At 44.1% G+C, this 15,000-nt stretch overlaps 1 protein-coding gene across 5 annotated transcripts in view; it reads right to left on the reverse strand.

The window, feature by feature from the left end:
• Window positions 1-15,000, reverse strand: part of tox2 (TOX high mobility group box family member 2) — a 101,861-nt gene that overhangs the window by 20,134 nt on the left and 66,727 nt on the right. For all 5 annotated transcript variants that reach the window (XM_062545615.1, XM_062545617.1, XM_062545619.1 and 2 more), the window contains one exon: window positions 14,124-14,384. In XM_062545615.1, coding sequence (XP_062401599.1) covers window positions 14,124-14,384 — 261 coding nt within the window. The remainder of the gene's footprint in view (window positions 1-14,123; window positions 14,385-15,000) is intronic.

Below are 15,000 nucleotides of genomic sequence, written 5' to 3' on the forward strand. Positions count from 1 at the left end.
AAGCAAACACGAACAGTGAAAACACACTGTTCACACACACACACACACACACACACACACACACACACACACACACACACTGACACAGACACAAACACACACTTTTGTCTATTTTACAGACCTTTGTGTTTGCAGTGAAAACACTGGAAAGTTCTCTGATTCATTTCCTGCGGCGGCGTTGCGCTTTTGCCATGTTTGTATTCACATCTTGTACATCATAGTCAAATGGGACCCAAATAACAAGGGCTTTCCAATTATGGGCTGCACATTGTGTGGCGAGATGGGATATCAGAAAGCTATTGTTCCTCTGATCCTCTGACCCTGCCTTTGAAATGGTTTCATCTGGACCAGGATTGCCTGCACTGTTTGATTTAGCTTAAGAAATCTGACCACTGAGTGGACGGCCACTGTAGCCACAAGGGCCAGCTGCATGTTTGCTTACAGGGTTCACTACATGCCCACGACTTACATTTCAATCTTTCATGTGTACGTTGTGGTTATTTATACAGCGTCTCTCATATCGGGATTGCTCTTCAGGAAATGGCGTATGTGCAATGTGTCTCAAAGAGTCTCATTATTTCCTATCTGATGCTGGCATCTAAAGACGGTGCCTTACTGGGGGCTTGCATTGTGCAAAGTCAAGTTAACCTTAAAGATTTTTAATAAACGCGGACGAGGAAAAAGAAAAACAGTACGGCTATTCGCCAGTATGCTAGCTCAGCTAGCGGCCTGGGATTTAATCTGAGGAGCCATGTTCCTTCACCACGCAGGAAGTGACGCGAGCGCGTGCGCGTGCACGTGCGCGCGTGTGTGTGGGCCTCTGATTGCGCGGTGTGAATGCGGCACGGCTCTTGAGCCAAGGCTTTTCAGAAGAGAAATTGCTTTCTGATCATGTGTGCTGGCAGAGCAGAGCAGCGCAGCGCAGCGCCGAGCAGAGTCTGCTAAGAGCTGAATCGATTGCATCTGTTCTGGCCTGTAATGTTTCACAGTAACTCTGATTTACTAACCAAGGCCAGGTTATCTATGCCCACGCAGACGCACTGAATCAGGAACATTGGGTCTCTATGAAGACAGGACACACACATAATTACTATGTATGTGTACTGGCTTAAATACATCTTAAAGTAATGAGAAGGCATTTTCATTAGCTTTATGCTAGATGGAGCTTATTGAGGGTGGAGGGGGGGGGGGGTCTCTTGATCAATGCGCATATAGCTGGGATGAGATTGAACTGAAAGCATAGTTGGTGTAATTGCAATTCCCACATTGTGTTGGGATTGATATTCAAGCTGTCGACTATTCCATTAAATGGGGGGGAAAAAAGGAAGCTAGTTTTTTTTTTTGTTCTCTGCGGGTTTGGATTTAGAAGAGTTAACACACTGAACTACTTTGAGTCCTTGCATATTTCAGCAGTGCAGCGAGGGAAAAAAAGTCCAAACCTGGCAAGTATTTTCATTCTTATTCACCCCATTTTGTTCTTCTGCTTCTCTCCCTCTGCCCCTTCTCACCCCCTCTCTCCCTCTCCCTCTCCCTCTCTCTCTCTCGCTTTCTCTCTCCTCCGAGTCCCCCCTTTTCTCGCTCTCTGATTGGAGACATCTTGTTGGGAGTGATGGCTTACTCGTGCAGGTTCACAGTTGCTATTGTAAAATCACAGAGCGTTTAATTGAAACAAATGACTATAATAATAGAACATTATCCCCGCAGGCTGCCGGCCGTGGCAGCTTTAATTAGCCGCATGCCGAAGACTGATCCTTCAAAAGAACGGTAAACACGCGTGGCCGCCGAGAGAGATAGAGACAGAGAGCGAAAGAGAGAGAGAGAGACAGAGAGAGAGAGAGAGAGAGAGGGAGGGAGAACGAGAGAGGGAGAGGCCTTGCTGTGACTCCTTGTTCGCCCCTGGGGGCATAGCGAGAGCCTCCGACCGTGGCTTTCTCCCCTCCTCTAAGTGCTCTCCGTTTCATTCACCTCATCTCTGAACCCTGCGTTAGCCTCGGCCAGCCGCCCCACACCACGCCGCGCCACGCCGCCCCGCGCCACACTGTGCCGACACAGACAGACACCTGCGAGGGTCTTTTTTTTTAACGTGCTTTAAGAGGCTTGCCTTTATGAATCATTGACTGCGGAAATGGCTGAGCAAACAATGCTTGGAAAGTAGTTTTCGACAGCCACGTATTACCATATCACACAATATCCTTAACCATACCATACATCACCTCATTACCCTGTACCACACCACACCATAATATATTCCAACTAACCATATTATGCTATACTGTACAATACCACACTACACTTCACTATACCATATCTAATATCATGTGTCACTATACAAAGCTAATTCAACAAAACAAAGAACCTATTTGACACCATGCAAATCATACCCGTACCATCAAGAATCAAACCATATGCAAAGGTATATGTGCAAACATCTTGCACCACAAGTATCAGTCCATAGTCCTATTGAAGCGTGCAGGCACACTAATACATTCATACACCTCAGAAGGGCATCCCATCAGTGTTTTTCCATTCCACTGCCTAGAATCACCTCTATTGGCTCAGCGACTCGAGCCATCTCTGCCATCGCTCCGTCTGTATGCTAATCAAATGCATCTCGCAACCACCACAACAACACCAGAGTGAGCCAGTTCCAGTGGCACTTTCTCTCCCCAGCCCGGAGCAACGAGCTAGTCCTTTAAACGACAAGTGCGTGAGCTGTTTAGGCTCATTAAGGAAGTACGCCGAGAACAGGTTCACAGACATCTGATGACATGTTGGTGATTTAATGACATATTCGCCAGACATTAAACGAGCGTGACAGGTTATTGGCTCATTCGGTTCATCGGTATGGCGAGGGAACACAAAGGTAAACGCAAGCCAGCAAAGATTTCATTTCGGAAGATTGAAAAGTGTAGAATGAGGGATAAAGAAGGACAGAGAGAAGATGAAAAGAAAGAGGGTGAGGAGCAAACAAGAAGAAACATGTGATGATGACGATGAAGACGATGAAGATGACGATTGAGTAGGGGGCTCCTCACGTTATGCTAAATGCTACTACAGACAGCACAAAGAACTCCAACAAGAGTGAGAGTCATACGTCAGTCAGTCAAAGACGCCTGCCTGCATGTTCATGTTTGGAGTCCGAGTGTAGAACCCTCGGCTGCTTCCTGGAGCCACATGCTCTCACACTGGGCCTGTAATGGAGGTAATTATGGGTATGGGAGGCTGCTGCTTTATGGACAAATACTCCTCTGCATCAGCCCAATGTCGAGCAAAAAGAACGGGAATCTGATGAGTTCTCCTTTTTATGTTTTCCAGGGCCGTGCAGCCACACCGAATACCGATATGTGGATGTGAAGCGAGCAATTATATTTAGAGGATGCTAATGTAATCCATTGAATTTCCTTATGATTGTTGTCAGTGTCTGTCGATGCATGCCCCCCCCCCCCTCTCTCTCTCTCTCTCTCATGCTCTGCCCTCCTTTTCTGTTCTCTCGTTCCCCTGCACCCCTCCTCCTCTCTCCCTCGCTCCCCTCTCACCCTCTTTCTCTTTCACTCACTTTTATCAGCGGCCCTCCCCCCTCCTCTCTTCCACTCACTAAAGACTGGATGCTTGTTTGACATGACAACTCTGAAATGGCTTTGGAAGGCAAAGGCAGAATAATCAACACATGGAGAAGACAGGTAGACAGCACCTTTCTTCTCCATCTAATGAGCAAAACAGGTCTTCTCTCTTTCTCTCTGTCTCTCCCTCACACACACACACAGGCACACACAGGCACACACACACACACACACACACACACAAAGGCACGCACTCACACACGGACACACACACAATGATACACCAACACGCAGCAACACAGTGACAATTAGGTCCATTTGTAGATGCTTTGCAAGTGTCTTAACTACTAACTCTCATCCAGCATGTGTTTCTGACAACAGCCATTAGCTGCAACACTTCCTCAAACAGCTAATGACCTGAGTGGCTGAAACTTAATCAAATTTCCCAGTCATCGCACTCCGATGTGTGCAAATATCAGCTATGCCATTTGCACTCACGTCAGAAACAACTGCCGCTCTATTTCTCATTTCTCCACGCACAGACTGGGACTGGAGGTACAGTACACATAAATGTTGAGCACTGGCACTGCCTCGTGTGTTCTCTGATGTTGCTGAAAGTTGACAAGATGAGAAGCAAAAACAACCCCCCCCCCCCCACACACACACACACACAAACCCACCCACCCACCCTTTGCCTTTACCACCCCCACCACCACTGGACTGGCTTTGTCTCCACTCTGAGCTCAGACCCCCCCCCCCCCCTCCCCAACCCCACCCCCACCCCACCTCCATCTCCATGCATGGCATCAGCCAATGGGAGATTCCTGTCAGGCCAGCCCAGGCAGGGGGAGTGTGAAGAGAGCGACTGGAGAGACAAAGCCAGCACTCAGCAGATCCCTTCTCCGTCCGCGCCGCGCCGCGCGTCCTCCACGCTAATGCTACGCGGCACATGGAGGGCACTGGAAGGAGAAGCTAGGTCAGGCTCCCCTCCGCGGCCGCTTCATTGGTTAGCACTGACTGAATTACTATAACCACCCACCCCCCCCCCCCCCCCCAAACCCAACCCAACCCCACCTCAATCTCCAACACACAACACACACACAGCCTCCTCATAGTCATCTGTGGTGAGCTTGATGGACGTGAGAGAGCACAGCAGCGCTATGTGGGCTTGATTCAGTGGGGCGATAACACAAGGAGTCAGTGGCCCAATTGGGGAAGTAATAAGACGCATAACGCTTTATCTCGAAACTTTGGGTGGCTAGGACTAAAATTCAGCTAGTGGTGGTCTCCTTTGCAGCTAAGTTCTTCCTGTTTTCATTTATATTGTCCTCATTGTCTCCCTGAAAAGACCTTAAAACGGCATACTACACAATACATAGAATTACGTTCAAACACAACGCTATTATGTGGGTAGATAAACCCTTCACTAGTTTTGCATGTATCCAATTCCAGACAATGGTTCCTTTCCTGATGTGAAATTCTCATCAAGAATTTCTTCAGCAAACAGCCGTCTCAAAGATGGCAAACATGCAGTCAAACTGTGCTGAAAAATGACAAGTAACCATGCATATGCTGTATTTAAACTGTTTCAACGTCTCTCTGCATAAAGCCTAACATATAGGCTACCTTAGATGTTTAAAGAATATGCGTAGCCTACTGTACATGCACAGCTTAGGTCTTGATGGTTGCATGACTGTATGTGCGTGTCTGAAACACCTCCAAGGCTATATGATTAGAAATAAAAAAGGAAATTAAATCCATACATTATGCCTTGATTAGCTCAATCCTAAGGCTAATTGAGTTTATTAGAAAAAAAAGAAGAAGATGAACTCTTGAGGGGAAGAAATGAGTAGTCTCTTTTTTGATATAATGAAATTGGAAAATAACTTCTATTCCTTTAAAATATTTCTTAATATACAAGCACAGTCTCATATCATCCAGTGGGTAGAAATAAGGCAGCTTTCTCCAGGGAGATAATAAAAGAATTGAATTTTTCCTTATCGGTCGGTCATCTATTTTTCCACGGAATGCTATTACTTGCTGCCTGCGGTTGCTAAGCAACAGGAAATATTAATAGGGGCTTTTATTAGACGGGCTTTCTCAGAGCAGTACTAAAATGAGGAAGTGGAAAACATGAATGTGTTACATAAATCTTTGGACCTTTCAGGGTTTGCACAAGTCTCTGTTTGTGAGGTGATTTATTACTCCGATGGCTCATTTATGGGAAAAGGGGCTGTGAAATAAGAAAATGGAACATTACCCTGAAGGACTATTTGAAAATAAATAATCGCAAAGGTGAAAAGAAAGCTGTTTAAAAACCAAGGGGTTCTCTTTTTCGCCCGGTCTTCACAGGTCTATCGAACACGGAATGTTTTCTGCTTTCAGCGGAGGCATCAATCATGCCCGTAATATTCCGCATAAAATGTTCTCTATCATGTTCTTCAAACTGCAATGGAAAAATAAAAGAAATTAATAGGTTCATATATGTTTTTTCTCCATGTATATGATCCTTTAACTGCAATGTGGTACTGAAGCATTGCATTTGGTATTCAACACACATCCGCCCTTCTGTTCCATAAGATTTGTTTTTTGCATTTTTACTTTCATCATTTTCTGTCCTTTTTGGTGAAACACACTAATGCACTACTCTGGCTAAAAGCAACTGTGCCGTGGGATGGATGTGTAGGCTACCTTTATTGTGCTCTTAAGGCAATTTTACAATTATACATGACCTCCAGGCTAGGCTGAATCTATGGTCATGACTTCCAAGAAACGCTTCTTAATTGTAAATGGCTTGTGCTCTCTTAATGTTACCAGGAACTATGGTATACCACAATTCCTTCCTGTGATGAAAATAAAACAATCTCTGTGCCAACACGTCCAAAGACAGTGCCCTCCATTCGGTCGTCTGCATTAGAGTGTTATATGTAGGAGGAGGCTCTGAGCGCTGGTCCCCTTGGAGATCTCAGAACAATTATTGACCATGTCACTAGTTCTGGGAGAACTAGTGCAGAAAATCATGGTCGGAAATGCTCATCTCGAAACAAACCCATCGCTGTAACTGTGCTGTGCTAGTGAGTGAGAGAGAGAGAGGGAGAGTGGGAGAGAGAGTGAGTGAGAGAGAGAGAGAGAGTGCTCTAGTGAGGGCCTTGCACTGCTAGTTTGCCCTAGTTCCACAGAACATATATGTGGTGTGACATTTATGTAAAGCCATTACCCAGAGCAGTTATCAATAGGTCAGATGCATTCAATATAATAGTTTCTCTGCAATAAAGTGCCTTTGAAATATTTGTGCTTGTTATGGCATATAGCAACTCCAAAAGGAGAGAGCAAAATGCAGAAGAAAGCATTTTCTCACAGTTAAGATTATGCACAATGCTTTTTTCTTTACAAAAAAGCCTAAATGCAGGCTTTTCCTGCCCTAACATCCCATCAAAGTTGATAATATGCATTGTTTTATTGACTTGTTTGACTAGGATGGCCAGAGCAAACCCTGAGAGGATAATGAATATGGCTTGATAAATTATTTAAAGATATAAACTGTATGCTATGCTCGAATAATTAACTTCAAACTGCTCTCTCCCCTTTCTGATGATGGCGGTGATGTGAATTCTATGCTAATGTCTACTTAATACACATACAAGCTCATCAATAAACATGCATTTTTGACAACAACAAGAAGAAAAGAAGGGGAATGGAGATCCATTCATGTTAATGGAGGGAGGGTGTGTCACTGGTGTGAAGAATCCCAAATGAGGCCATGGGACTCGCTGTGTGATTCCAATGTGCATGTAATGCATAAAGACCATGAAATCAGTTGTCTGTGCATCTATGGGAGCGCTAATTTAATGGCATACCTTTGTTTGGTCTCTGTTCCTACCTACCATGTATTTCTCTCTCTCTCTCTCTCTCTCTCTCTCTCTGTCTCTGCACTGACTCTTTCTCTAGAAATGCTTGTTTTTTTCCCTTTTTCCCTCCCTGCTGCTAGTGTATCTCCTACCCTCGCCTATCGGATCAGAATCTCGCTGGGTTTAATTGATAAGATCCATGCCACCTGATCGTGGCTATTGGATGTCTAATGCATTGAGAACTTGTGGAAGATGCTATGACAGCTAGCACATTAGCCGGGGCTGTGGTGGGCTTGCCAAGTGCATCAGCGCATCAAGGCAAAGCTGGGCTGCAAGATATCAAGTTCATCCTGAAAGATTTGATACCTCTGCCCGGGATGAATCTTCACCCATCAAATGGATGAGGGCTCTCTCTACCAAATGTGGAAAACACCAGAGTGCCAAGCAGAATGAACAGAACACTGTAATACATTCGGATTGTACAGACGGGAGGGGGTTGGTAGAGGAAGGACAAAGAAAAGAGATGATTGCTTTTTATTCCTAAGCATGATTCTCTACTCCTGCTGCAACACTGTGAGGATGCAAATGAGCTTATTTCAGGTGAACAGTTAAATAAAGCACTGAGCACACACCCGTTGGCTGGGGTGGGGGCTGTGGGGTGGGGGCTGGAGGGGTGCAGCCCCATAATACGATTCAGTGGCTAGCGTTTTCAATTTAGCATTAGCGATTCACCTAGCGACTCACCTAGCATTAGCGATTTACCATGGGGAGACAAGAGGGGGCCTTTTGCTGCGCGCAGGCTAGCCTCAGGCTCCTCCTTAGAGCTGATTATTCCATCATCGTTTGCTAATGAGGCCATATTCACAACAGCACCATCGCCTGGTCCTCAGCTCTCTGCACCTGGGCCAGCTAGAGCCGCGCATAGACCCACGTGCTACACACAGACCGGCAATTAAAATGTAATATGAGAAAGGGGGGGGGCAACTAAACACACTCGATTGACTTGTTTTTGTGTGCCTCTTCCAGGTTATTTTAATCAAGAGCCAAGGTTGGATTTCTCTCGGTGGCATCCGAGCTAATTAAATTGTGATTCCTATCAAAACTGTGATGCCCACTCGCCGGGAATATTAGAGCGTAGTAATAACAAATCCTGTTTGGGTCCAACACAAAAAAAAGAAAAATCAATATCATCAGCAGCGTAATCTGAAAAGCAATATGCTTCTTTGTAAAGATTGCTAAAATGTACACTGACAGCGACGCAAAACAATAAATGACATTTTCAGTAACATTTGTGTCCTTCATTTATTTCATTTCAACCTTTATCCTGTTATGGCTTTCCTCTCTGCCTCTCTCTTCCTCCCTCTCCCTACCCTGAATATTTTCCCCGTGTGATATTTCTCTGCCCTTTCTCTCTCTCTCTCTCTCTCTCTCTCTCTCTCTCTCTCTTCTCTCTCTCTCTCTCTCTCTCTCTCTCTCTCTCTCTCTCTCTCCCTCTCCTCTCTCTTTCGCTCCTTTCTCCTCGTCGTCACATACAGGAGTGCTCTGATGAAAACAGATCTCACTGCATCTCTACAATAGCAGGGCCAATGCAGGGAAGATGAACCTTAATGGGTTTTTTTCTTCTCTCCCCTGTGCTCAAGATTGAATATATGCGCTGACCTCCTGATGCATTTCACTGGCACAGCTTTTGTTTATGAAGACTGAACATCCACAGCAAGAAAATATTCTCCTTTTCTTCAGAAAAAAAAAGACGGTACCTTACCATTAGGCTAACTTCTAAGTCCAATTAAATGGTGCCTCTTATTGCACGCTTTATAGTTGGAACCACATATTTTTCAAGGCTAAAGCATTACTTATAACTGATGACAACAAACCTATCCTTCTCCAAGCTTCCCTCTCTCTCTGTCTCCCTCTTAGTCTCTATTTCTCTTTCTGTCTGCTTCTCTTTCCTGTTTGGCGCTCAAACGCAGATGCTCTTGAAGACTGGGTAACACTTTATTTGAAGGGGTCTACATAAGGGTGTCATGTAACCGTCATAAGAATGACATGACACATGTCATGCACATTAATGACACATTATTGATGTTTATGACTGTTGTCATAATGTGTCATTCGGTTTTTGTTATGTCAAGTTGACATTGTTTGGGCGTCATCATTATGACAACTTGACATTAGGCAAGATGACATTATCTGACGGCGTCTTTGTCATGACAACTTGACATTAGGCAAGAAAATGTAATCCGTTTACAATATTGTCATGACAACTTGACATATAACTGTGTTTGGCCTGACTTATTTTCTAGGTTTTTTAAGTGATGAGCCTGAATAATTGGCTGTCATGACACCATTATGAATTGGTCATGAATACTTTTCTTGACCTCAACTACAGTGGTACAGGTTTGATTTGTCATTAAGCTGTCACAAAGAACTATTACTGACCAAAATAGATTTCTGACAGTGTCATGAATACTTACCTTTGACCTCAAGTACAGTGAACCATCTGAGATGTTTCCTGAACATGTCATGAAGTGTCATTACACTGTCATGTAGGTTTTATTTCTGTACATTTTACATTTCTTGAACATTGAGTCTAATTTCAAGTATAATAACAACAAACACCATACTCAAGTTATGACTTCAAAGAGTTTATTTCAGCCATGAATTTTGCAAAACCATAATACATTGTAGCGCCTCGTTGCCATGGGTAGCTATCCTGAGTTCTTTAAAATATTAAATAAACAAATTAATCCAAGTGTTCATTCATCACCTCAACCAACCACTTAGCTTAGTGATCCCACAATTATATGCAAATTCTATTTACTCTTATGTACACATTCATCACACATGCATTACACTCAATCTTCAATAGTTTTCAATAGGCTAACTTTCAGTTTCAGGTATCAAATGTAATACAACCAACATCCAAGCAAACAATGGTTTTGTCTTTAATTGAAATAAAATACCAAACCCTATACTATGGCCGGCAGTTATTAAGTAAATAAATAAGAAATGAGTAGCCTAGGCTACCCAACCAGTTGTCAGAGTTCATGTGGCAGGCCTGTAACGTTGCTAGTGTGCCTTGAAGCCTAAAAACCAAAACGGCTCTTTCACGCCACTCCAGCACATAGCTCCAGTAGCGCAACAAAGAAAACTCAGGTGTAGGCTAGATGTAATGGATGGACCAGATGGACAGACGTCTTCAGCGAGGCTCGTGGAGGTTCCGAGGATAAGTGGCCATGCAGGCTATCTCACGCAAAGTCATTGACAAGTGGCATCGTGCTAGCAGCTAGCTAGGTCTTGTTGACTAGCTGAAGGCTTTATACTTGTGGGAAATTCTCGTCTCGAAGGTTTCACTTCCAACAGAACTTCACCGTCTAGCAGTAATGTTTAAGTAAGCGTTTTACCCACTAAACACAAAGGCTATATTTGTGTTAGGCTGCAGTAAACCTTTACCGCTAGGCAGTCGTTCTCTCTTCTTCTCCCTGGTGTTGTTTCTTATTTCCTGATTAGGCTACCCTTGACCTCTAGCTCAATTCTCATTGGCTCAAATAATACAAATGTAACATAAACTACACATTTCTATCCTTTTCACTTTTAGAATCAAAACATAATATCTTGACAACATTTCAGTAACTAGGAAATTATAAACAAAATATATTCATCTAAAGCAATGCATAACCATGACATTGAATAAACATGAACATGCGTGCACAAGAGTCAACGTTTCCAGTAAGCTAGAGATGAATATATATTTGTTTACAATTTCCTAGTTACTGAAATGTTGTAAGACCTAGCTAGCTGCTAGCACGATGTCACTGACTTTGCGTGAGATAGCCTGCATGGCCACTTATCCACTTGGCCACTCGGAACCTCCACGAGCCTCGCTGAAGACGTCTGTCCATCTGGTCCATCCATTACATACTACACGCTGAGTTTTCTTTGTTGCGCTGCTGGAGTGGCGTGAAAGAGCCGTTTTGGTTTTAGGCTTCAACGCACACTAGCAACGTTACAGGCCTGCCACACGAACTCTGACAACTGGTTGGGTAGCCTACTCATTTTTTATTTATTTACTTAATAACTGCCGGCCATAGTATATAGGGTTTGGTATTTTATTTTAATTAAAGAGAAAACCATGTTTTGCTTGGATGTTGGTTGTATTACATTTGATACCTGAAACTTAAAGTTTGCCTATTGAAAACTATTGAGGATTGAGTGTAATGCATGTGTGATGAATGTGTAAATAAGAGTAAATAGAATTTGCATATAATTGTGGGATCACTAAGCTAAGGGTGTTTTTAAAGAACTCAGGATAGCTACCCATGGCAACGAGGCACTACAATGTATATGTTTTGCAAAATTCATTGCTGAAATAAACTCTTTGAAGTCATGACTTGAGTATGGTGTTTGTTGTTATTATACTTGAAATTAGACTCAATGTTCCAGAAATGTAAAATGTACAGAAATGAACCAGTGTAATGACACTTCATGACATGTTCAGGAAACATCTCAGATGGTTCACTGTACTTGAGGTCAAAGGTAAGTATTCATGACACTGTCAGAAAACAATTTTGGTCAGTAATAGTTCTTTGTGACAGCTTAATGACAAACCAAAACTGTACCACTGTAGTTGAGGTCAAGAAAAGTATTCATGACCAATTTATAATGGTGTCATGACAGCCAATTGTTCAGGCTCATCACTTAAAAAACCTAGAAAATAAGTCAGGCCAAACACAATTATATGTCAAGTTGTCATGACAATATTGTAAACGGATTACATTTTCTTGCCTAATGTCAAGTTGACATGACAAAGACGCCGTCAGATAATGTCATCTTGCCTAATGTCAAGTTGTCATAATGATGATGCCCAAACAATGTCAACTTGACATAACAAAAACCGAATGACACATTATGACAACAGTCATAAACATCAATAATGTGTCATTAATGTGCATGACATGTGTCATGTCATTCTTATGACGGTTACATGACACCCTTATGTAGACCCCTTCAAATAAAGTGTTACCGAAGACTGTGATTAGCCCTGTCAGGTATTAGCATTGCAGATCTCTACCGATGGCTGGGCTGGGCTGGGCTGGGCTGTGCTGGGCACTGCTTTTCAGTAGCATCTGCTTCAACCGGTGAGTTAGTAGGAAATCCAGCCATCACCCGTACCACAGCCAGCCGGCCTTGGACACGTGCAAAGGTCAAAGCCAAATGTGATATTATATGGATATCAGGATAAATGGCACTCCCATTTAGCCTGCATTTTCGACCGAGATGTGCACAAACGGGTTCCTATTAGGCACATATTTCATGTGCATGTGGTCGTAAGAGCCTGCGCCGGCACATGGCTAAACTGTGTCTCCCAGGCTTGATGTACCGGGGAATAACAGCGGCCAGGGGAGGTCATCCACAGTGTACAAACTCGGCAAATACAAATACCACAAGAGCGAAACAACAAGGCATCAACAACAGCCAGAACGACAAAGTAAAGAAGAAAATCAATAAGATAAGAACTCATTCTATCACTGGCGTTGCCATGGATTGAGAAGACTGATGAAACCGAATTCATTTTCTGATTTAGTACGGCACGCCGTCGAGGTGACCCGCAGTCACGTGCCATATCCGGGATGTATTGGAGTCCATGTAAGAGCCATATTTCAAAGAGGAAGGGTAATGCATTCCATTAAATATCAAATATCCATCTCTACATATAGTGAAGTGGAGATACTGTCCTCCATCTTTATAGCTTGCTGCCCGATATCCATTTTGAGTGGATTCCATTTCACAAAGCCATTAGAGGAATGAGAGTCAACCGTGTGCTACCTTGTGGGTAACATTCCAGTGATGCAATATCTTAAGATATTATGTTTCTGCCAAAGAGCTGTTTCTTATTCATGCTCATTACAGGTTCCTGAATAAATGCTGCATCGTACACAGCGTACATATAAAATATGCAGACTTTGTTTGCGTTTTACCTTTTGGTATACAGTACACTGACCAAATGATTACAGAATAGGTGTGAAGTGTGACTTTGTTCATCTCAAATGGGTATCTATTGGATGTGGTGAACAATGTGCAACACTGAAACTAGCATCTCAAGCTATTGAAGATGTATTTATAATCTTTCATCTGTTACAACACTGCACCTACATCTAAAACTAACATTTAGCACCTCTATGCACAACTGAAGTGTTCTGTTTAAGGAGCATATGCTGCAACAATTATCTTCCACTATAATTATTGGAACCGGCTACACCAGACGTGCGAACACTGCACACACATTCCAAAAAAAATTAGAACAGTACGCTTCGCGAACAGAGTGTTTCAGGTGCTCTCCCAGTGTAGCCCGGCAATAAGAGTTATTCTAGAATGTCAGAATATCCATCCTCAATGACCATCACCCATCTGGCCAGCTGGACTACAGCACAGTGTGACTGACCACACCAGAGCACAGACTACAAAGAACAATCCTCACTATGGGAGATATGAAAGACCATCAAAATGTGCAGATGGAATCACTCATTCACTCACTTACTCTTTTTTCATCCATCCATCTATCCATCCATCCATTTATCCATCTATTCATTCACTCATCCATCCATCCATCCAGTCACTCACTCATTCGTTCACTGAGAGCAGCAGGTGTCCGGAGGCCCGGCCACAGGCGTGCTGTGTGAGAGAGAGAGAGGAAGGGAAACCCGGGTGGACTCACAGAGGGCATTTGGCTGGAGAGGAGGTGGCTGTCCTGGGCCAGCATGTTGGACATCATGAGGGCGGGCAGCTCGGGGTAGGAGTAGGGGTTGAGCAGGCCATTGTGGGGCAGGGAGTGGCACAGGTATCCTGACTCGGGGTCCATCAGGTGCAGCAGGGGGGGCTCGGGGTGGTTGGGCGGGGTGATGGGTGGGATCTCGTAGTCCTCGTCGCCTGCACCGCTGCCTCCGTTTCCAGCGGCACCTCCCTGAGCGGAGTAGTTCTGGAGGGGGAGAGAGAACGCACCAGAGGTGAGAGGACAGCAACCACAAACACACACACACACACACACCCAGGTACCGTGTCAAGGGACACCACTGGCATTCATGAGACACTTTTATCCAAAGCCACAAAGACTCATAGCTAATGATTTAAGATCCAAACCCAGGCCGGTAGAATGTCAGATGGCAGTGCTACCATTGCTCCACCAAACCCCTCCTTCCGTGACAAGCTTCAGCAGCCCTATCCACTTAAACAATGAAATCAAACAATCAGCTATCTTTCATGCCCTGAGATACCGGTAATTATGGGATACATGTGGACTGACGAGGCTAAAGTGTACCCATAGAGCTGGAGCTGTCAGAGGCACTGAGCCATCACATGGCGTCCGTGGAGTTGTGGTGCTGTGATCAGATTTATGTAATTATTCACCAGGCCAGAATGACACAAGTCAGCATGTTGCGATGAATATTAAATTACAAATGCGTCCGCGCACTACGAACGCACGCACCTACACGTCCAATCAGAACGCCGGCAGCCCTGCGTTCCCATACAATCGCGTGGGTCAACCATAGTCTGCAGCTCAGCCGGGAGAAATGTGATTCTGAATTCGTCAGGAA

This window comes from Sardina pilchardus, chromosome 9, assembly GCF_963854185.1.
Source record: "Sardina pilchardus chromosome 9, fSarPil1.1, whole genome shotgun sequence".
NCBI lineage: Eukaryota > Metazoa > Chordata > Actinopteri > Clupeiformes > Clupeidae > Sardina > Sardina pilchardus.